Consider the following 22,209-nt stretch of genomic DNA (forward strand, 5'->3'; position numbering starts at 1 on the left):
ATTTTGCTTGTTTGTACAGTGTCTCCCCCCCCCCCCCCCAATGTACAGTTTTGCTTGTTTATACAGTGTTTCTCCCCCCCCCCCCTTTGTATCAAACAGTACTGTATTTGCAAATCTGGTATGTCATAAATGTATAGATGTAGCAGAACTGTCTATCTGTATGTCATGTATGTCCTGATGAATTGAAAATGGGGGACCCTGATGTAAACAAGACGAAAGTCTTTCTCTGGTCTGCATCCCCTTAACAATTGTGTGTATTGAGCTGTACTGTATTGTACCCATTCTGCAATCTGTTAATAAAGTTTTCAATCAATCAATCAATCAATCAATCAATCAATCAAGCAATCAATCAATCAATCAATCAATCAATCAACCAATCAATTTTAAAACAATAATTTAGATATGTTCCATCAAAATGTATGTAACCTATTTATTTAGTGTGTTGACAGTTAGCCCCTTGGAATCGTGCTTTAGAATGCAAATGTTTCTGCAACCGACATAACTTCGACTCTAGTGGGCTATAGAATGATTTCCTGTTCAGCTCCAGCAACCCTGCAGTTCTCAGGGGAACACGGCCACGTGACAGCTGCTCCCCGCCAGCCAGTCGGCTTTACTTTCCCATAATAATATCAAGTCATCCCCGTTGGACAAGCGGCAGGAACCAAGTCCGCGGAGCTATACTGTAACATAAGATTTGACCAAAATATGAGAAGGTTTTGTCTAGTCGCAGTACTTGTCTTTGTTGCAGTCACTGCGTCGCAGGAAGAGGTCATTGATGACATCCTCAACAGCCTATCCAAGAGCGCAACCTTCCTGGAGAACGAGTACCAACACATCAATCTGGATGGAGTGGTCGGGTTCTTGATCCTGCAGGGTAGGCTGAACATAGCGGTATCGTGGTCTGTCAGTTTACATGCCAGAATACTGTAAGACGTGGAATATTCAAGTGAATCTGCACTTTTTGCTGGTTCATCTCAGCGTTGTCTATATGAAGGAGTGTCCCGTTGAGAAATTACCTTGCTATTTTGGCCTCACCAGTCTATTTATTTTTATTGTGATCTCAAAATCACAATGCAATGCAATGTTTAGTGTCCTTGGTGTCAGGATTAAACCATTGCACACTGTTCTTATATTGTAGCATGAGGCATATTTGCAACTTGAATTAATTGTGGCACATTTAATTGATTATATAATCTAAAAGATGATTGAATCAAATGTTTTCCCAATCACTCTATATGGTGTAATGCGCCTGTCATTCTACTAACTATGGTGTAGTTTTAACTATGTTCCACAATGTAGTTACAAAGTCGCAAGGGGCAGTGCAACTGTGACACATCTGTCATCCTATAGGTGGACTTTTGATGGTCACTTGTGCAAGACCATTTACAGTTTGTGGATATGTGCATGATGTGCATAATGAATCAGATATGTGTATGATGATGTGCATACTAATCAATATGTGTATGATGATGTGCATAATAAATCAGACATGTGTATGGTGATGTGCATAATAAATCAGACATGTGTATGGTGATGTGCATAATAAGTCAAATATGTGTATGGTGATGTGCATAATAAGTCAGATATGTGTATGGTGATGTGCATAATAAGTCAGATATGTGCATAATAAATCATACATGTGTATGGTGATGTGCATAATAAGTCAGATATATGCATGATGATTATGTGCATAATAAATCATACATGTGTATGGTTATGGTGATGTGCATAATGAATCATACATGTATATGGTGATGTGCATAATATTAATAAGTCAGATATGTGTATGATGTGCATAATAAGTCAGATATGTGCATGATGATATGCATAATATTTTTTCCCCTTTTGGTTATAGGTGCCAACAGCTTCAACATTATTCCATGATGTGTTTTACTTCCATGCCAGGAGTTATTTTATGTTTCAAGTTCAAGTTTCTTTATTAGTTGTCATACAAAAATACAGAATACTTTTATATTAAACGCTTTTTTTTCTGTTATGCTCCTGAGAGTGTGATAGATAAAAATAGATAAAGTATAAAATAGAAAGTCAAAAGTACATAAACAAAGTGTAAACAAAAATGTTCAGTCAATATACAATATACAATACAGAGTAGAAAAAAATGAGTAACTGAGTTACAATACAATACAGTATACAGTACAATGCAGAACTGGGATGAGGTACAACTTAGGGTAAGGTGCAATGAGGTATGAATTGTAGTGCAAATCTCTTTACCAATCAATATAAAGTGTTTAAAGTGAGTAAAGTGGGTGCTACAGTGAGTTGTTTATTTAAAGTGAGTGTGTACGTGTGGATGTGTGTGCTGTGAGCTATTTGATGGTTTGTTACATAGTGTTATTGTCGTTGAGCATCCTGATGGCCTGGGGATAGAAGCTCCTTCTGAGTCTCTCTGTACTGGCCATGAGACTCCAGTATCGCTTGCCTGACCGCAGCAGTTCAAAGAGGCAGTTGTTTGGGTGACTAGAGTCTTTGATTATTCTCTTAGCCTTACCCCTGCAACGCTTGCACCCCGACTCTGGAACTCCCTCCCTCAGTCCATCAGAGACTCCCCTACACTCTCCACCTTCAAAGCTCGCCTCAAAACCCACCTGTTCTCCCTTGCCTTCAACCCCCCCCACCCATAACCCCCCCCCCCTCCAACCTGATTGATTTCTTTGTTGTTTCTTTGTTTTTTTTTCTCTGTTTTTACTTTGCTCCTGACTACTGTCAGCGACTTCGGGTCATTGAGAAGCGCTATATAAATTAAATGAATTATTATTATTATTATTATTATTATTATTATTATTATTATTATTATTATTATTATTATTATTATTATTATTATTATTATTATTATTATTATTATTATTATTATTGTAAATGTCTTGGAGAGTGGGAAGCCCACCTCCAATTGTGCGTTCGGCTGAACAGGCCAGGCCACTCTCTGTAGTCTGCTACGGTCTTGTGCGGTGCTATTCCCAAACCAGGAGGTGATGTTACCAGTCAGGATGCTCTCTATTGTGCATGAGTAGAAGTTCTTAAGGATCCTCTGACTCACTTTGAACTTCCTTAGGCGCCTAAGGAAGTAGAGGCGTTGCCGTGCCTTCTTGACTACACTGTCAATGTGTGTGGTCCATGTCAAGTCCTCGGATATGTGGACTCCGAGGTACTTAAAACTGTTCACTCTCTCGACCGGTGCCCCGTCGATGCTGAGGGGGCTGTAGTCCCTGGCCCCCAACCTCCTAAACTCCACAATCATCTCTTTTGTTTTGCTGACGTTCAGGGAGAGGAAGTTCTCCTGACACCAGGAGATATATTATTTTTATGAAGATATATTATTTTTATGACCTTCATATTCCATTTTGGAACCAAACTCTTGAAATGCTTCTGCCCTTTTGGACCGATATGGACATTGTGATTTATCTCCCACGCTGTCGTGTCTCTCTCTCCAGCGGAGCTGAAGGAGGCGGTGCGGTCATGGCCACACACAGACCCTGTCAGCTGGGCCCAGCGCACCTCGGCCGTGGCCCTGGTCAGACAGCTGGACCAGACTCTGGTCAAAGCTGTAGCGGCAGTGGAAGACAACGACCCCAAGTATTACAGAGGTGAGCGATAAGGAGGTATTTTAGACGCTTCCTCTCACCTTGTGGTTAATAATTCTTAGTGGTTAGTAATTCTTCCTAAGGTTTGTTGAGAATGAGTAAAATGCAGAATGAAATTTAACTGATTGTCTAACACCACCTCTCATCCATCCATCACTGCTTCCTTATACCAACCCATCTTTCTATTTGCTCATCCATCCATCCATCCATCCATCCATCCATCCATCCATCCATCCATCCATCCATCCATCCATCCATCCATCCATCCATCCATTGTTCTAATTGTTTACCTCTTTTCTCTTCATCCATCCATTAAACCCTCCTGTTTTCTCATCCACCTTCCCATCCATCCACCCTATGCAGAGTTTAAGCCCCTGTTGACGTGGAGGTTCTGGGTGGTGTCCAGGGAGTGGAGCTCCACAGACCCCAGCCTGGTCTACTCATCCACCAGGAGCATGGAGTGTTATGATGAGCAGCTCAGTGACAAGTGTATGACCCTTCTCCTGGGCACCTGGTGAGGAGACTGTACTGTATGTGTTTATAACACCTGGTTTTAAAACCCAGTCTCCTGCATGTGCTTATAACACCTGGTTTTAAAACCCAGTCTCCTGCGAAGCACAGCATTTAAGAGAGATATTAGGCGTACTAGGCTTCAGGCCATGGGAGATATTAGGCGTACTAGCCTTCAGGCCATGGGAGATATTAGGCGTACTAGGCTTCAGGCCATGGGAGATATTAGGCGTACTAGCCTTCAGGCCATGGGAGATAGGAAGTTCCAAGTCAGCCAGAAGATCCTTAAGAACTTCTACTCATGTACAATAGAGAGCATCTTGACCGGCAACATCACCTCCTGGTTTGGGAATAGCACTGCAAAAGACCGAAGCAGACTACAAAGAGTGACACGTGCAGCCGAACGCACAATTGGAGGGGGGCTCCCCACCCTCCAGAACATTTACTACAAGCGTTGCAAGGGCAAGGCTAAGAGAATCATTAAAGACTCCAGTCACCCGAACAACTGCCTCTTTGAACTGCTGCGGTCAGGCAAGCGATACCGGAGTCTCAAGGCGAGCACAGAAAGACTCAGAAGTAGCTTCTATCCCCAGGCCATCAGGCTGCTAAACGAACAATGAATGAACACTACACAACAACAACCACCAAACGCACATAGCACACACATCCACACGCACACACTCACTTTAAACAAACACACTGTAGCACCCACTCCACACACTTTATAGCACACACCCACTTTAAACAAACACACTGTAGCACCCACTCCCCACACTTTATATTTATGGATGAAGGATTGCACTACAACTCGTACACCTTACTGTAAATTGTACCTAAAATTGTACCTCATCCCATTTCTGCTTTGCACTAGATAGTACTGTACATTAGTACACTGCATAGTATTGTGTATTGTATATTATATGGTAACTCAGAACATTGTACATATGTCTATACCGAACACTGTGACCTCATTCTCTTCTTCTAAATTCATGCTATATTATGTTATTATGTTATTTGATACTATCTTGTCTAGCACAGTCTCTGGAGCGTAACAGTAAGAAGCATTTTGTATGAAAGTATTCTGTACTTCTGTATGACAACTATTAAAGAACTTGAACTTGAACTTGAACTTGATATTAGGCGTACTAGGCTTCAGGCCATGGGGGATATTAGGCTTATAATAATATTTGAATGGTTTTATTTTTTATCCAATACATATACAACTTGCACACTGCAGCAGAACTATGAAGAATTTGTGATGGAGATTTTTCAGATTAACACAAAAAGCAAAGTCACTAAATACCATTTTGTCAGTAAATACCATTTTGCGACCATTTTGAGATAATCTCTCTGTCGGTCTGTACAGGAAAAACAATGGAACACCATGCATCGTGACCAAGTCCTGTCGGGACACCATGACACGCTTCGGCTGTCCCCACTACTCACTCTCCCACCAGCTTCTGTACTTCATGATTGGATCTATGGTGAGATGTACATAACGATTACTCTGTCTCTTGGGCATTTCAACAAACAAGATAGGTAAATAGGCCTACTTCACCTGTAAACACATTACTGTTCTGACAGCACAATACTGATGTAATTAAGAATAAATTGAATAAAATACTTTTTAAATGCATAGGTTTATAAAAGTCTGTCTGTCTCTGTCTCTCTGTCTCTCAGTCCTCTCTGTCTCTCTGTCTCTCTGTCTCTCTGTCTCTCTCTGTCTCTCTCTCTCTCTCTCTCTCTCTCCTCTCTCTCTCTCTCTCTCTCTCTCTCTCTCTCTCTCTCTCTCTCTCTCTCTCTCTCTCTCTCTCTCTCTCTCTCTCTCTCTCTCTCTCTCTCTCTCTCTCTCTCTCTCTCTCTCTCTCTCTCTCTCTCTCTCTCTCTCTCTCTCTCTCTCTCTCTCTCTCTCTCTCTCTCTCTCTCGCTCTCGCTCTCTCTCGCTCTCTCTCTCCTGCCTGCCCCCTCCACCACCACCCTACAGAAAGGCTGTTCCAGCATGCTGAAGGGGGACATGCGGGCGTCGCGGGTCAACCTGACAGAGCACGGCTACCAGAAGATCTTCTGTTCCAACATGATGAAGAGCAACCAGGAGATCAACAAAGATGGCTTTCCCGGACAGACACAGGACATCTTCATTGAAAACAGTCAGTTTCTTTTCTGATGGTCTTCCTCTTAACTCATTCACTGCCAACACCGATTATACTCGCTATTGGCCACCAATAGTTGAATGCCAACGAGTATACTCGTTATTTGATCGTTATTTCTTTTATTCGATATTTCTATTCATTACAGGCCCACTGACTCGGGGTAACATGGGGAATCCTCATGCCAATGTAAAAGTGCAATACCGGCCGCATCACGCTAGACGGCGGTATCGAGCACCCTTTCTACCCTTGTATCTTTCTCTGTGTGACGGCCCCAGGTCTCGGGTTTCATTTTCCCTTGTCGGCCAAGAGGAACGGTTCTGCTGGTTACATTGAAGCGCGTCAAATATCTCCGATCCATATGTTGTGGTGAATTATGCCGTTGAGCAAATAGACATTGGATATACCAGATGGCGATCAAACAATAGGAATATTCTTTTTGGATTACTCCCGGCCACAGGTAAGGGCGATTTGACGTCAATTTTAGCTAGATCCTGCAATGATTTTACACCGATCGGGCCATTTTTAGTGTTCAATGCGAATGCCGTTACTGACAATCAAATAATCAGAAACGACCCCCCCCCCCTTTCATGCATTCATGATGGAACAAAGAAAAAAAAAAAAAAAAAGTATTTAAATTTTTTTTATTGCTAATTAAAATTAAATAAATGTATTTATTATTTAAATGCCTATATATCATATTCGACGCAGACGGTAGGCTATATATAGCTCATTTTGTTATTAATCTTATTAAACTCACCTCCGGTTTTGGGGATATTAGCCTCCGGATTCTATTGCCCCCTTCCCTCTGGACAGTGTCCCGGCGATACTCCCCGTGTATTCTGTTATTATAACAAACCGACCCTCTGATTGATTCAGTTCTCAATAATAGTCGGGCCAGACTTGCTGAACAACTATATGTGACGTCCCCCTCTCCTCCATGTGTGATGGTGAAGCTCCTGTCAGTGGCAGATCCTGCATTCTACCTTTTGGGGATCATCTGAAACGGTGTTCTGCGAAATTCTACTACCTGCTGGCACGCATGGCGCACGCATGCGCATGACCCACAATCGTTCACACTACAATATCCTGCCACCTTGCTGACGAACGTCTTGTTGAGTCTTGTTGTTGATATATCTTAAACAATATCTTAAACATATGTTTTTCATTGCACCTTTTGAACTGTATATGCATGTAAATATTTGCATGTAATTGGCTTTGCAGCCGAATGTATTTGTAGATGATAAAATGTCGGTACACCTGTTGGAATTCGGAGTGAACTATAGGGTGACGTCACCCAGCTGTCCAAACATATAGGCGATTCGCGCTACGGCAGCAGTTCTCAGCAGAGTAGTAGAATTTCGCAGAACACCGGCGTCGGGGGACAGGTGACAGGCAGCGCGACTCGAGTGAGCTGCTCAGCAGCCTCGGCTGGAGATGCATCCTGCTGCAGGACCACAGCCCGACACTCTCAGGACCGTGACACTTTGCGGACCCACACTCTCCAGACCCTCGCTCCCATTGGCTGATTTGGGTCACGTGACCGTCACACTCCAATTCAGCCATTGGGTGGGACGGTCACGTGACCCAAATCAGCCAATGGGAGCGAGGGTCTGGAGAGTGTGGGTCCGCAAAGTGTCGCGGTCCTGAATGTGTCGGTGCTGTGGTCCCTGCAGATGGATACTATTGCTCGGCTGCGCAATGCATTGGTTTGTGACAGTCGCCCGATTTTTTTTATTTTAAATATAAGAGGGTATTGGAACGAGGCATTAAATTAACAACATTTAAAAAAAAATTAAATAATAATCTTTGAAAGATAAATAAAAAATAAAAAATAAAAAATATTTTTTATTTTTTTAACCTTGAATTGCAGGACATTGTTTTGTTGTTGCGGGACGCGGGACAAACGCCCAATATCAGGACTGTCCCGCGAGTCGCGGGACAGGTGGTCACCCTAGCGCTAGCACGCCCCCGCGGCAGAGCGGCAGAGGCGCTCTCCTTCGCGAATACGCTCGTTCAGAACGCTCTCCAGAAAAACACAAAGCCGCCATCTTAATGTGTCACATAGGTCGCATAGGTAATATTAATAGGTTGCCGCGGCATTATGCATTCGTAATCCCCCCTACCTAATAACCACGCAGGTTAATCAAGCAACGCTCGCACAATACCTAGCTTAATAATAAGTAGGCAATTGGCACAAGTGTAAATTATACATTTGTCACTCAGTTTTAACATCGACGGTTAGCTCAACTCGTTCGTCAGCTTGCTGTGGAGCCGCTGGTCAGTTGGTGACAAGTTCGAATCACTTCAATTTATTATAATTTTTTTTTACGTTTAATTAATTTATCATCTCTCTATATAAACGTAACTAGCTATTCATATCAATCGAAATAACGTTCATCTCCGATATTTAAACATGGTCCCCAAAATGAATGGAAGTGAATGAGGAGCCTGACACCTGGGAGGAATGGGGGGCGTTGCAGCGTTGGGGATGTTTAAAAAATATAATTTAATATATAATATAATATAATAATTTGTGCTTCACCTAAAAATTTGGTCAGCAGCCTCCACTGATGTACAGTGATTCAAACCCCCTCAATGTGCAGTTTCTGACAGCTGTGCTGTGTTGTCACGCGAAATAACGTTATGAATAAAAACGCGAAATAACATTATATAACGTTGCGTTATATAACGTTACAGTGTATAGTTTCTGACAGCTGGGCTGTGTTGTCACGCGAAATAACGTTATGAGTGAATCTGGTAGTTGTTTTGATAAATATGTTGTGTATTCGAACGTTATTTCGATTGATATGAATAGCTAGTTACGTTTATATAGAGAGATGATAAATTAATTAAACGTAAAAAAAAAAAAATTATAATTGAAGTGATTCTAACTTGTCACCAACTGACCAGCGGCTCCACAGCAAGCTGACGAACGAGTTGAGCTAACCGTTGATGTTAAAACTGAGTGACGAATGTATAATTTACACTTGTGCCAATTGCCTACTTATTATTAAGCTAGGTATTGTGCGAGCGTTGCTTGATTAACCTGCATGGTTATTATGTAGGGGGGATTACGAATGCATAATGCCGCGGCAACCTATTAATATTACCTATGCAACCTATGTGACACGAAGGAGAGCGCCTCTGCCGCTCTGCCGCGGGGGCGTGCTAGCGCGCGGTCACATGGGCGTCGTGGCCAATCAGAGAAACGCTGAACGCAAGTTAGTTACCTTAAGTGTTCACGCCGCCGGGAGAGCTAAAGCCAACTGGAGCTCACCCAGAAAACCCAACCCTTTTGGTTGGAATCGACCAGTATGATGTGAGATCCACAACATTATTGGGATTTAAAAACAATTAAGCCATTCATTGTTAAGCCCCAAGAACCTGGGGTACCAGAACCTCTCCCCCCCCCCACCCGCTCTGGAACTCTATCCCCACTCATGTCACAAAGTCAGACTCACTCCCCTTCTTCAAAAAAGCACTCAAAAGACACTTTTTTTTAAATTCATGCTTCAACTGTCTATTTTACTGTGGTCCATCTTCGTGCTTCTCAAAAAAAAGTATTATTATTATTATTATTAAGTATCTGGCGAAGAGAAAAATATCTAAATAACCAGATTGTCCGTCAACCTTTAGAACTTTTCCAATGTTTTCCCAAAGATCCTTTGAGAAAGAATATGGTGCCATCAGAGTTTCAGCACAGGGGTTGTGCACCATGTCTTGCTCAAGAGCATTTTGACCGCCCTGGACACTTCAACCTGCTCCAAAATACATTAGATAAATATAGACAATATACTGAAACAGACCATTTAATACAGTGGATCCTCTGATCAGTGACGGTATACTGAAGCAGATCATCTAATTAGATTAGATTAGATTAGATTTCAAATGTATTGTCATTATACAATACAGAGATTGAAATAGAAAACGACTCAATAGTCAGAATGACTATTCATAAAGATACCAAATTCATTAACTACTGACCTGAATCATAAGACGATTGAAACTGTATAGGTTGAAATTTTGTTCGAAAGGGCTAAATCTGTACTAGTCGGCACAATCTATAGACCGCCAGAACAGAGTGGCTTCTATGATACACTTGACGGGTGTTTAGCTGGGGTTGAACATGTAGAAAAGAATTGCATTGGGGACTGGAACACGGATTTTCTACGTAAAGAAGCACCCGTCTTCAAGGCCTTCAGTAGGTTTTGTGATCTGCACAGTTTCAAACAGCTAATCACCCAACCCAGCTTAACTTGCAATGGGCCTGGTCTACAAGATACACTACACGACCAAGGTACCCATGTACATGTCAAAATACTTCCCAAAGGTCAGTGAATACCACGATCACAACACCAGAGGGAGCTCCACAAATCATGTCAAACCCAGATTCGGCTCAAATAAGGGACTAAACACGTTTCGCAATTATGCCACATCAATGTGGAACGCCCTACCCAAAGCTGTAAAGGAATGTGGATCACTACCCACTTTCAAAACCTCTCTCAAGGGACACCTACGGGAGACTGCAATTCAACACTGGCCCCTGTAAATATCCTAACCCAATCATTCCAACCCCCTCCAATGTACAGTCATTTACCTAGTATGGTTTTGTCAATAGTTCAATGTACAATTGTGTTTGTTTGTACAGTGTCTCCTCCCCCCCCCCCCCTCAATGTACAGTGTTACTTGTTTATACAGTATGCCCCCCGCCCCCCCCCCCCCCCCCCCAACCACCTCCAATGTAAATTACCCAGTATGGTTGTCAATATCCCAATGTACCCAACCCCCCCCACCCAACCTCCAATGTACAGTTTCTACGTCAAATGTATATACTCCCTTTTCTTGACTCCTTCTGTATCACAAACAGTACTGTATTTGCAAATCTGGTATGTCATAAATGTATAGATGTAGCAGTACTGACTATCTGTATGTCATGTATGTCATATATGTCTATATGAATTGAAAATGGGGGACCCTGATGGAAACAAGACAAACGTCTTTCTCAGGTCTGCATCCCCTTAACAATTGTATGTATTGAGCCGTACTGTATTGTACCCATTCTGCAATCTGTTAAATAAAGTTTTCATTCATTCATTCATTCAACCCACATGAGTGTGTGATTCAACACAAACTACCATTGATCTCATTCTGACCTCTGACAAGTCTATGATCTCAAGCAAAGGGGTGATAGGTACCCATGTACATGTCAAAATACTTCCCAAAGGTCAGTGAATACCGCGATCACAACACCAGAGGGAGCTCCACAAATCATGTTAAACCCAGATTCGGCTCAAACAAGGGACTAAACACGTTTCGCAATTATGCCACATCAATGTGGAACGCACTACCCAAAGCTGTAAAGGAATGTGAATCACTACCCACTTTCAAAACCACTCTCAAAAAACACCTACGGGAGACTGCAATTTGAAACTGGCCCATGTAAATGTCCTAACACAACCCCCTCCAATGTACAGTAAAAATTACCAAGTATGGTCTTGTCAATATTCCAATGTACAGTGTTGCTTGTACAGTTGTACAGTGTCCCCCACCCACCCCTCCTACCCAACCTCCCCCCTCCCTCCCCCCCCACCTACCCAACCTCCTCCAATGTACAGTTTCTACGTCAAATGTATATACTTCTTTTCTGGACTCTTTTCGTATCACAAACAGTACTGTATTTGCAAATCTGGTATGTCATAAATGTATAGATGTAGCAGTACTGTCTATCTGTATGTCATATATGTTACGATGAATTGAAAATGGGGGACCCTGATGTAAACAAGACGAAAGTCTTTCTCTGGTCTGCATCCCCTTAACAATTGTATGTATTGAGCTGTACTGTACTGTACCCATTCTGCAATCTGTTAATAAAGTTTTCATTCATTCATTCATTCATTGAGCATTCTCTGTGTTTACAGTATTGCTGTGTGGATTGGCTGGCTTCTCGGACTTCTACAAAACAGATTGGCTGCCGCATATCCTCCGATTGCAGGACCAGGAAGCAGGATGCTTTGGGAGAGATGGTAAGCGTGAGCAATGGCATCGGAACGGTTTCATTCCAAAATGACTAAATATCCACTTAGGATAAAACATTGTTCCTAGATCGTTGCTCAATATTTGAGATTTTTCTTTTTCTTTTTGTTTGATGCCTGCAGTTTCGTCTGAGTGGATATGACATTTCTCAAATAGTAGAGATGTCGGTTTGGAACAAAACCTTTCATCATGTTAAATATTATAATACAGTATATAGTTAATATGTATTATACAACATCAGAGTTACTCTTTGTAATCTGTCTTTTAGCCTCTAAATAGGGGCTCCAACTAAAATAGCCAGAACCCAGGTGCAGATACAAACAGGCATAGACGATGTCGAATGAGAGAAAACCCAAACTGCGGGTATATTTATTAAGAAAAGGGAGAACAGGCCAGCATTGAGCTGTGGGTCACAGCGGCCGAGAAGGTTAAGACCACCATATAGTGGCTGAGCGGGATCGGGGTGTTGGTCCTGGAGGGTCTGGGAGTCCTGGGGTGGGGGAGGAAATGTCTTTTGTGGTATCTGTGGTAATATAATTTGTTTTTATTTTTAGGTTCTGTATTTAATATGTTTGTGATTCTACTGTAATTATTGTTATTGTTAGTGTTATTATTGTCCTGTGAAGTCATGTCTATTATTATTATTATTATTATTATTATTATTATTATTATTATTATTATTATTATTATTATTATTATTATTATTATTATTATTATTATTATTATTATTATTATTATTATTATTATTATTATTATTATTATTATTATTATATTGTGTGGTGTATTGTGTTGTTTTATATTTCATGTAAAAGAAAAAGGAAAAATAAAAAGATTTGATCATAAAAAAGAAAAGGGAGAATACGGTAACCAGGTTTTCAGACAGTCCAGGGAGTAGGCGAGTAGCAGGGTAGTCAGACAGGGGGTCGTAGCTGGGAGCGGGTTCTCAGACAGTCCAGGAGGTTCACACGGAGAAGAGTAGTCGGGCAGGCGAAGGTTATGCAGGGGGAGCCAGAACTCAGGAACAGCCTGGTGTGGAGGACTGTGAGCAAAGGAGGACAAGACAGGTTAGACAAAGCAAATGAACAAGGACTGATAATGAGAACAAGCGATACTATCTAGAGATAGAGTGAGTAAAACCAAGGGTTACATGACACTAAAGGCTTGTCATATATTATGAATGACTATATATCTGCATATTATATATCTGATATAGGGCTGGGAGATAGACAGAATATGAAGATATACCGGCACTGTACGTTTAAGTTAAAGGGGCACTTCACCAAAAAACAATGTTGTTTTATCTTGCACATAATCTCACACACATCCAAAAACTCTTTTGCAAACATTCATTTGATGGTTATTGAGAGTAGGCCTATACACGAGTTTGAATAAGGCCACCAGTGATGTCATCGGGGACAGTATACACCTGTAGGGGACAGTATACACCTGTAGAGGACAGTATACACCTGTATTACAAGATAAGGACATCAAAGAAACACGCCACATCACAGTGTAATTTCTACTAGAAAACTAAACGCTGTCAAATACCATTATACCGTCAAAACTAAGAACAACATTGTGATAATAATAATAATAATAATAATAACTTTATTTGTATAGCACTTTTCATACAGAGGTTGCAGTTCAAAGTGCTTCACAACAGTAAAAAATACAGGCATAAGCGAGCATAAAAAGATAGACGGGTAGAATCACAGTGTTTCACATTAGGATCTAGCATCCCAATAGGCTCTCCGCTTACAGTTTTCAGTAACACAAATAGTAAAAATAGTTTAAAATGATTCAGTTTAAAAATAGTCAAAAAATTATAAAATAGAACGGACATAAAAAATACAGGCATGAGCGAGCATAGCAAGATATGGCAAATCACAGTGTTTCACATTAGGATCTAGCATCCTAATAGGCTCTCTATTCAGTAATACTCCTGTAGTTCATGAACAAATAATCACAGTGTTTCACATTTGGATCTAGCAAATAATAAGAATAAAATGATTCAGTTTAAAAATAGTCATAAATAATCCTGTATGCATCGTTGTTTAGTGTGTATGTGTGTTTATTGTGTTGTGTGTGTGTGTGTGTGGTTGTACTTCAGCTACTACTACTCTACAACTACCACTCCAGGACACAGTTAACCTAGATCTACTCCAGGACACAGTTAACCTAGATCTACAACTACAACGCTACTCTACAACTACCACTCCAGGACACAGTTAACCTAGATCTACTACTACTACAGCTACTACTACTCTACTACTACTCTACAACTACTACTCCAGGACACAGTTAACCTAGATCTACCAGGACACAGTTAACCTAGATCTACAACTACAACGCTACAACTACTACTACTCTACTCCAGGACACAGTTAACCTAGATCTACTCTACAACTACCACTCCAGGACACAGTTAACCTAGATCTACTACTACTCTACCCCAGGACACAGTTAACCTAGATCTACCAGGACACAGTTAACCTAGATCTACAACTACAACGCTACTACAACTCGGTGTGTGTGTGTCTGTGTGTGACTGTGTGTGTGTGTGTGTGTGTGTGTGTGTGTATGTCGGTGTGTGTGTCTGTGTGTGTGTCTGTGTGTGTGTATGTGTGTATGTCGGTGTGTGTGTGTGTTTGTGTGTGATTGTGTGTGTGTGTGTGTGTGACTGTGTGTGTGTGACTGTGTGTGTGTGCGTCACAACCCGCAGTGTTTCACATTTGGATCTAGCAATAAATAAGAATAGTTTAAAATGATTCAGTTTAAAAATAGTCATCAGTAAGAAGTAAAAAGTGCAATAACCGACACATGAATTTGATAGGCAGTGTAAAAGAGTAGGCAGGGTAAGAATAAATACAAGTTGTGTCAGGATATCCCTGATGTTTCCTCTTGCCACTAGGTGGTAGCAGATATCTATCAGTGAAATGCCTGAGCAAAGAGATAGGTTTTAAGCTGTCTTTTAAAGATGTCTAGCGAGTTGGCTTCCCTGATGTTTTGGGGTAGTTTGTTCCATAGTTTTGGGGCATAGTTGATAAAGGCTGCATTACCGATCCTCTTTTGACTGCTTCTGGGAGCCTCTAGTAGTCCAGCAGCTGATGATCGCAGTGTTCTTGCTGGTGTGTAATTTATTAGAGTGTTGGCGATGTAGCTAGGTCCCTGTCCATTTAGAGCTTTGTATGTAAGGAGAAGGACCTTAAAGTCAATTCTAAATGTTACAGGAAGCCAGTGTAAAGCGGCTAGGACTGGACTAATGTGCTCTCTCCTTTTGGTTCTAGTTAGCAGTCGGGCTGCAGAGTTTTGGATTAGCTGAAGCCTCTCTGTGGTTTTCTTAGGGAGACCTGTGAAAAGTGCATTACAGTAGTCTAACCGGCTAGATATGAATGCATGAATTAGCTTCTCAGCATCGTTCTGATTAATAAATGGTCGTACTTTTGCTATATTTCTGAGATGGAAGAACGATGTTTTCGTCACTTTGCTAATATGAGAATTGAAGTTCAGTTCTGAATCTATGATAACCCCAAGACTAGTGACCTCAGATTTGATCCAAGGGGTTAGTCCCCCCAGGTTCTTTATTAATGTTTCTTTTTTAGTTTTGGAGCCGATAATTAGAATTTCAGTTTTGTTCTCGTTTAGTTTCAGGAAGTTCTTACTCATCCATTTATTTATTGACAGTAAGCAGTCTGTAATGGAGCTAATCGCTGTATCATTTGGTTCAGCAGATATGTACAGTTGTGTATCATCCGCATAGCTATGGAAATCTACATTATGTTCTCTGATGATATCACCCAGCGGTAACATGTAAAGGGAGAAGAGTAAAGGACCTAAGCAACTCCCTTGTGCAACTCCATAGTTGTTGTCGTATATATCAGACATGTGATCTCCTAGTTTAACATAGAATTTCCTCCCTCTGATGTATGTTTTAAACCAGCCCAGCACATGGTCTGAGAAACCGACATGGTTTTCAAGACGATCGATTAGAATATCGTGATCGATTGTATCAAATGCTGCACTGAGATCCAACAGGATAAGGATGGAGATCTTATTCTCGTCAGAGTTTAGTCTGAGGTCACTGATTATTTTGGTGAGGGCAGTTTCAGTGCTGTGATATTTTCTGAATCCTGACTGAAATTCTTCTAAGATGTTGTTTTCTTCAAGAAAGGAATTTATTTGAACTGAAACTATCTTTTCAAGTACTTTACTAATGAATGGTAGGTTGGATATTGGACGATAATTTGCCATTTCATTACTATCCAAGTTAGGTTTTTTTAGTAATGGCTTTACAACTGCTGTTTTAAAGGCATCCGGGAAAATACCAGTCCTAAGGGAAGTGTTTATGATATCTAGCACAGGGCTTGAAACACTATTAAATACCCGTTTGAAGAAAGCTGTAGGTATAGGGTCAATGTCTGAGGTGGAGGAGTTACATTCTGAGACAGTTTTGCAGAGTACATCTAATGTGATGCATGTGAAACTTCTCATGGTTACATTGCACGGTTTGCCGCAATCAACTTTATTTCCATCATGAGTAATGCTGGCCCTGATCAAGGTTATTTTGTTGTTAAAGAATAGTGCAAGTTCTTCACACTTAACCGTTGATGACTGAGGAGGTGTAGGGGCAGTGTTGAGTAGTACATTAATAGTGGAAAAGAGGATTCTGGAGTTTCCAGCATTTTCTGTAATGATTTTAGAGAAGTAATCTTTCCTTGCTAAGCGGATGGTTTTATTATAAGCAGTTAAAGCATCTTTGTATATATCACAGCATATGGTGGTTTTTGTTTTTCTCCATTTTCGCTCCGCTGCACGACATTTCCTTTTTTCTTTGTTGACCGTATTATAGTTTAACCAGGGCGAGGCTCTAGTTTTCTTCTTTTTCGTTTTTAATGGGGCGACAGAATTTAATATAGATGACATTGCATCATTGAGATTTTCTACCATTTCATTTAGAGAGCTGTCATGATTGTGTGGTTCATGTAGTCTGATAAGATCAATGAACTTTGATTCAGCTTTGTCGTTTAGGAGCCTCTTTTTAACTATGATTTCTTTTTTTGTTTTAGTAAGGGTTATTTGAGTATCAAAAAATATACAGTGATGGTCGGAGAGAGGTAATTCAGTTATTGAGATATTTGTTATGCTTAGCCCAGTTGTTGTTATAACTAAGTCTAGTGTATTCCCAAGCCGGTGAGTTGCATTTGTTATATGCTGTATTAGGTCAAAGCTATCCAGTAGATTTTTTAGTTCCATAGTTTTGGAGTCTGTTTTCTTATTAAAATGGATGTTCAGGTCTCCATTTAGGATCACCTTATCATATCCGGTAACACATAGTGAGTTCAGAGAGCTCCTGTATAAATATTGGTGAGTGTCTAGGCGGGCGGTATATTGTGACAATAATAGTTGATTCTGTTTTTAGTTCAATGGCAAGATATTCCATTGACATGAACTCGCCTAGTTCTGTGATTCTAAACAAGAGTTTTGAGGAGAAGATTGCTGCAACTCCTCCGCCCCTTTTATTTTTTCTGGGTATTTGAAAAAAGTTATAGTCTGGTGGACAAGCTTCTATCATTATTGATGTAGCTGTGTCATTATTTAGCCATGTCTCTACTAGGCAGATGCAATCTAAGTTATTTTCTTTAATCAGATCATTTACTAAGAATGTTTTATTATTCAGTGATCTGACATTTAGGAAAGCTAATTTTATTTGTTGGACTTCTTTAGAGGAGGTCTGCTTTGGTTTGACCGTGATGGCCCTGAGGTTAATAGCAGGTAAACGCATTGGTGGCGTATATTTTTCACCATGCCATTGGCTAGTTATGATTACTTGTATGTTTTTAGAGATGGCATGGTAATTGTGCTATATTGTACCGTACTGACTGCACTGTGCTTTCGGGGGCATTTGATCAGACGAGATGGCCTTGTGTGATATGGGGGGGGGGGGGGGGGGATGGGACGTCTTGTGCTGTACTTCGTGGTGAGATTGTGTCCTTCATGACTATCTCTCGTGCTGGTGTGAGCTTAATATTCTTGGAGGCCATCAAGGCATGACGCATGTTTGCTGATAGGAGCAATGATACTTTGTCCGTATGGCCCAGCCCTACTTTGATCTATGATGACATATTATTTTCCTCTGCTCTCACGTACTGTATAATAATTCGTTTGGGTGGCGTAGGGAACGGAACCGCTTGTGCTGAGTTGTCCTGCTGGTCTTTCAGGCAGAGTGATCTCCCAGATGATCGGGGATGAGCTCCTGGAACAACTGCAGCCTCACAGGAGAGTCAAGAGGAGGGAGAAGACTCTACGAGGTGCGTGCATGTGTGTGCATACACGTGTGTGTGTGCGTCTATTTAATTGTGTGCATTACTGATTTTCAACTAAAACAATGTCATCTCAGGCCCTTGTTACACAGTGTTTTTGTGCTCGTTTTTATACGTTTTGAATACGTTTGCTGTCCCTATTACATAGAAATACCGTTTCTTGGCAGACGTGCAAGAATACAAAAAAGGGATGGTTCTTTGGAATCCGATGATGTTGATTGGTAGGATCCTTCCTCAGCACTCAGACTCCTGTCTGTACAAGCTGACTGAAGACAACTGAATTCTGCTCTACAGTGCACACAAAGTAATTTCAGTGAGCTTCAGTCAGCCTGTACAGACAGGAGTTCGACCCCAGTGCAAACTATGCATTGGTTTGTGGCCAACTAATCGGAGATAGTATGAGGAACAGCATGGATTGTGCTGAGAAAGGACTTTACCAATCAACATCATTGGTAGGCCTATCTAAGTAAGTAACCAATATCCTCTCAGTGCGTTCAGTAGAAAGCTATCCAGCTGCAAGCTACCATAGCTTAGCACAAATTAATGGAAGCAGATACGGACCAGCTAGCCTAGTTGTTGGCCAAAAACAACTTTCCCTGAGTTTTACGCTAGGCTAGTGGTCCGTATCCGCTTCCATTCATTTGTTTCAAGTTTCAAGTTTCTTTATTAGTTGTCATACAGAAATACAGAATACTTTGTATGAAATGCTTCTTTCTGTTTTGCTCCTGAGAGTGTGCTAGATAAAATTAAGATAGTATAAAATAAGTATAATTTTAGTATGAAATAGAAAGTCAAGTACGTAAACAAGTGTAAACAAAACAAAAGTGTTCAATATACATATATACATACATACAGTATATATACAATGCAGTAGAGAAGGTAACTGAGTTACAACAATATACAATAGCTTAGCTTGTGGTGCCACCTTGTGGTGGTGAGGTGCAATGAGGTATGAGGTGATGTTCAAATCTCCTACCAATAACATAAAGTGTGTTAAGTGTCTAAAGTGAGTAAAGTGGGTGCTACAGTGAGTTGTCCATTTAAAGTGAGTGTCTACGTGTGGATGTGTGTGCTGTGGGTGTATTTGATAGTTTGTTACATAGCGTTATTGTTCATTGAGCATCCTGATGGCCTGGGGGATAGAAGCTCCTTCTGAGTCTCTCTGTGCTTGCCATGAGACTCCGGTATCGCTTGCCTGACCGCAGCAGTTCAAAGAGGCAGTTGTTTGGGTAGCTGGAGTCCTTGATTATTCTCTTAGCCTTACCCATGCACTGCTTGTTGTAAATGTCTTGGAGAGTGGGAAGCCCCCCTCCAATTGTGCGTTCGGCTGAACGGGCCACTCTCTGTAGTCTGCTACGGTCTTGTGCGGTGCTATTCCCAAACCAGGAGATGATATTGCCAGTCAGGATGCTCTCTATTGTGCATGAGTAGAAGTTCTTAAGGATCTTCTGACTGACTTGACATGTCACTGTTCAGCTTGAGGGATGTGCCTTTGTAATCTGTCATCGTTCTGAGGCCCTGCCACATACCTCTAGAGTCAGCCTGTTTATACTAAAGTTAAATTTTATCCCTGTAGCGCCGTTTTGCCTCTATCACTGTCCTCCTTACGTTGTATCTCGCCGCCTTGTGTTCATTCATGTTGCCTGTCACAAGCCCGGCGTTGTATGCTGTGGTGCGCGCTTTCAGAGCCTCACGGACAGATTTGTCTACCCAGGGCTTTTGGTTTGGGTAAACTCTAATTGTGGTAGAGGGGATTGTTTCTTCTACCAAAGTACAAACAAAGTCTAGCACTGTTTCCGTATAGTCATTAATATTGTCTGTGTTGTCGCAGAACACACTCCATTCTGTACATTCAAGTGCAGCCTGGAGCGTCCCCTCTGACTCCACAGTCCAGCGCTTAACCTCTTGCATTACTATAGGGGCGCGCTTGAGACTTTGTTTATACTGCGGTAAAAGAAAGATAATAATAATAATAATAACTTTATTTGTATAGCACTTTTCATACAGAGGTTGCAGTTCAAAGTGCTTCACAACAGTAAAAAATAAAGGCATAAGCGAGCATAAAAAATGTAAAATTTAAATACAAAGAGATAAGAGAGGTAGCATGGTAAGGCAAATCACAGTTCTTCAGTAATACAAATAATAAAATAGAATAGATTAGATAGAGTAAAAAAGTGCGGTTTGATTCAGTTTAAAATAGGCTAAAAATTATAAAATAGAACGGACAGTAAAAAAGTGTGATAAGATTGTTCAATAAAAAATATATAACAACAGAGCAGTGTATCACTCTTAGTACTTTGAGTTTCTTTACAAAGTTCTAACATACAACAGAGCATCGCTCTAACATACAACAGAGCAGTGCATCGCTCTTAACACTTTGAGTTTCTTTACAAAGTTCTAACATACAACAGAGCATCGCTCTAACATACAACAGAGCAGTCCGTCGCTCTAACATACAACAGAGAAATCCGTCGCTCTAGATGGCGTCATGGTCTGATTTGCCGAAAGCACTAGCAGCCTGAGACTTGTACCCGGACTAGGATAGGCTAGCCAGATTAGGGCATTATAAGTGCCGTTTGGTTCAGATTCTTCCAAAAGCACCAAATGTGGCCCAGTTGTAGTCAATACCATACTCATGAGGCGACCATAATTGGCAATATATGACTAGATACTGTAGCTTTCTACTGAACGCACAGAGAGGAAATTGGTATCTATCTTCTTGTCTGACTCTGGAGAAGACGGTAAGCGGCGAGCGCACAACGTTAGCATGTTCCTTTTGGAATGCATGTTACTCCAATTAATTCAGTCCTATTCTGTCTTTATTATCTTCCGTTTCTCCAGATGGCTGTTCCAGTCACATGACGGGCGTGGCGGTGGGCACACTGGGAGGCTATCTCAGCTACTACCTGACAGAGCAGGACATCACTAAGAGGCCGCTCTCCTGAACGCACCTCTCTATTATACCCCTGTGTAAAAATGGATACATATTTATATGGGCTTCTATGCAGCCTGTATCCAAAGTGTGTAGAGGCGTGTCACAAAATGCATCCAAGACTCATTGGTGGTGATCCCACTGGAAGCGCTGAAAACACGAAAGGTGCTCCGTTTCAAAGTGTTAGCTATAGCAAGCAGGCTGCTTGAATACCTCAGACGCAGAACCATATAACATTGTTTTAAGTTGGAACATTCACACTCCCCCAGTGATTTGGATTGAGTTTACAACCACAAACACATGGGCCGTCCAAAAGAAAATGTCAAAACAAAGAGTTATATGGTTCGTCATCTGAAGGGTTCACTTGGTGCTGTTGAAAACCCAGTCAAAGCATGGCGCGTTGCATGTAGAAGCTGGACCAGAGTCTGACTGCAACGCATTGCAGCATCACCAGTCACTACTGCTATGTTATTTTCTATTCAGTCCAATTCAGTGTTCTCCATTGTGCTTGTGAGGTCTGCCGATTACATTGTTACCACAGAGGGGAGTGTGCTCTAGTCTAGTGCCTTCGCTTCAGTTCATCATTATAAACGATAGGTTATGTATATAACCTAGTTATATTAGTATTGGCTGAGCGTCCCGCTCTAGCCTAATGAGATACCCCT

General features: G+C 41.2%; 1 protein-coding gene across 1 annotated transcript; it reads left to right on the forward strand.

Annotated features, from left to right (window-relative positions):
• Nucleotides 1-705: 705 nt before the first annotated feature.
• Nucleotides 706-21,922, forward strand: cUnh16orf89 (chromosome Un C16orf89 homolog; the record flags this gene model as incomplete). Its single annotated transcript, XM_084329110.1, has 8 exons — nt 706-874; nt 3,450-3,602; nt 3,963-4,113; nt 5,476-5,593; nt 6,094-6,256; nt 12,178-12,282; nt 18,511-18,600; nt 21,454-21,922. The coding sequence occupies 8 exons, from the start codon at nt 706-708 to the stop codon at nt 21,555-21,557; spliced, it is 1,053 nt and encodes a 350-aa protein (XP_084185236.1). The 3' UTR covers nt 21,558-21,922.
• Nucleotides 21,923-22,209: the final 287 nt, after the last annotated feature.

Source organism: Notolepis coatsorum (assembly GCF_963971535.1).
Source record: "Notolepis coatsorum genome assembly, chromosome: 14".
In the NCBI taxonomy this organism is placed as follows: domain Eukaryota; kingdom Metazoa; phylum Chordata; class Actinopteri; order Aulopiformes; family Paralepididae; genus Notolepis; species Notolepis coatsorum.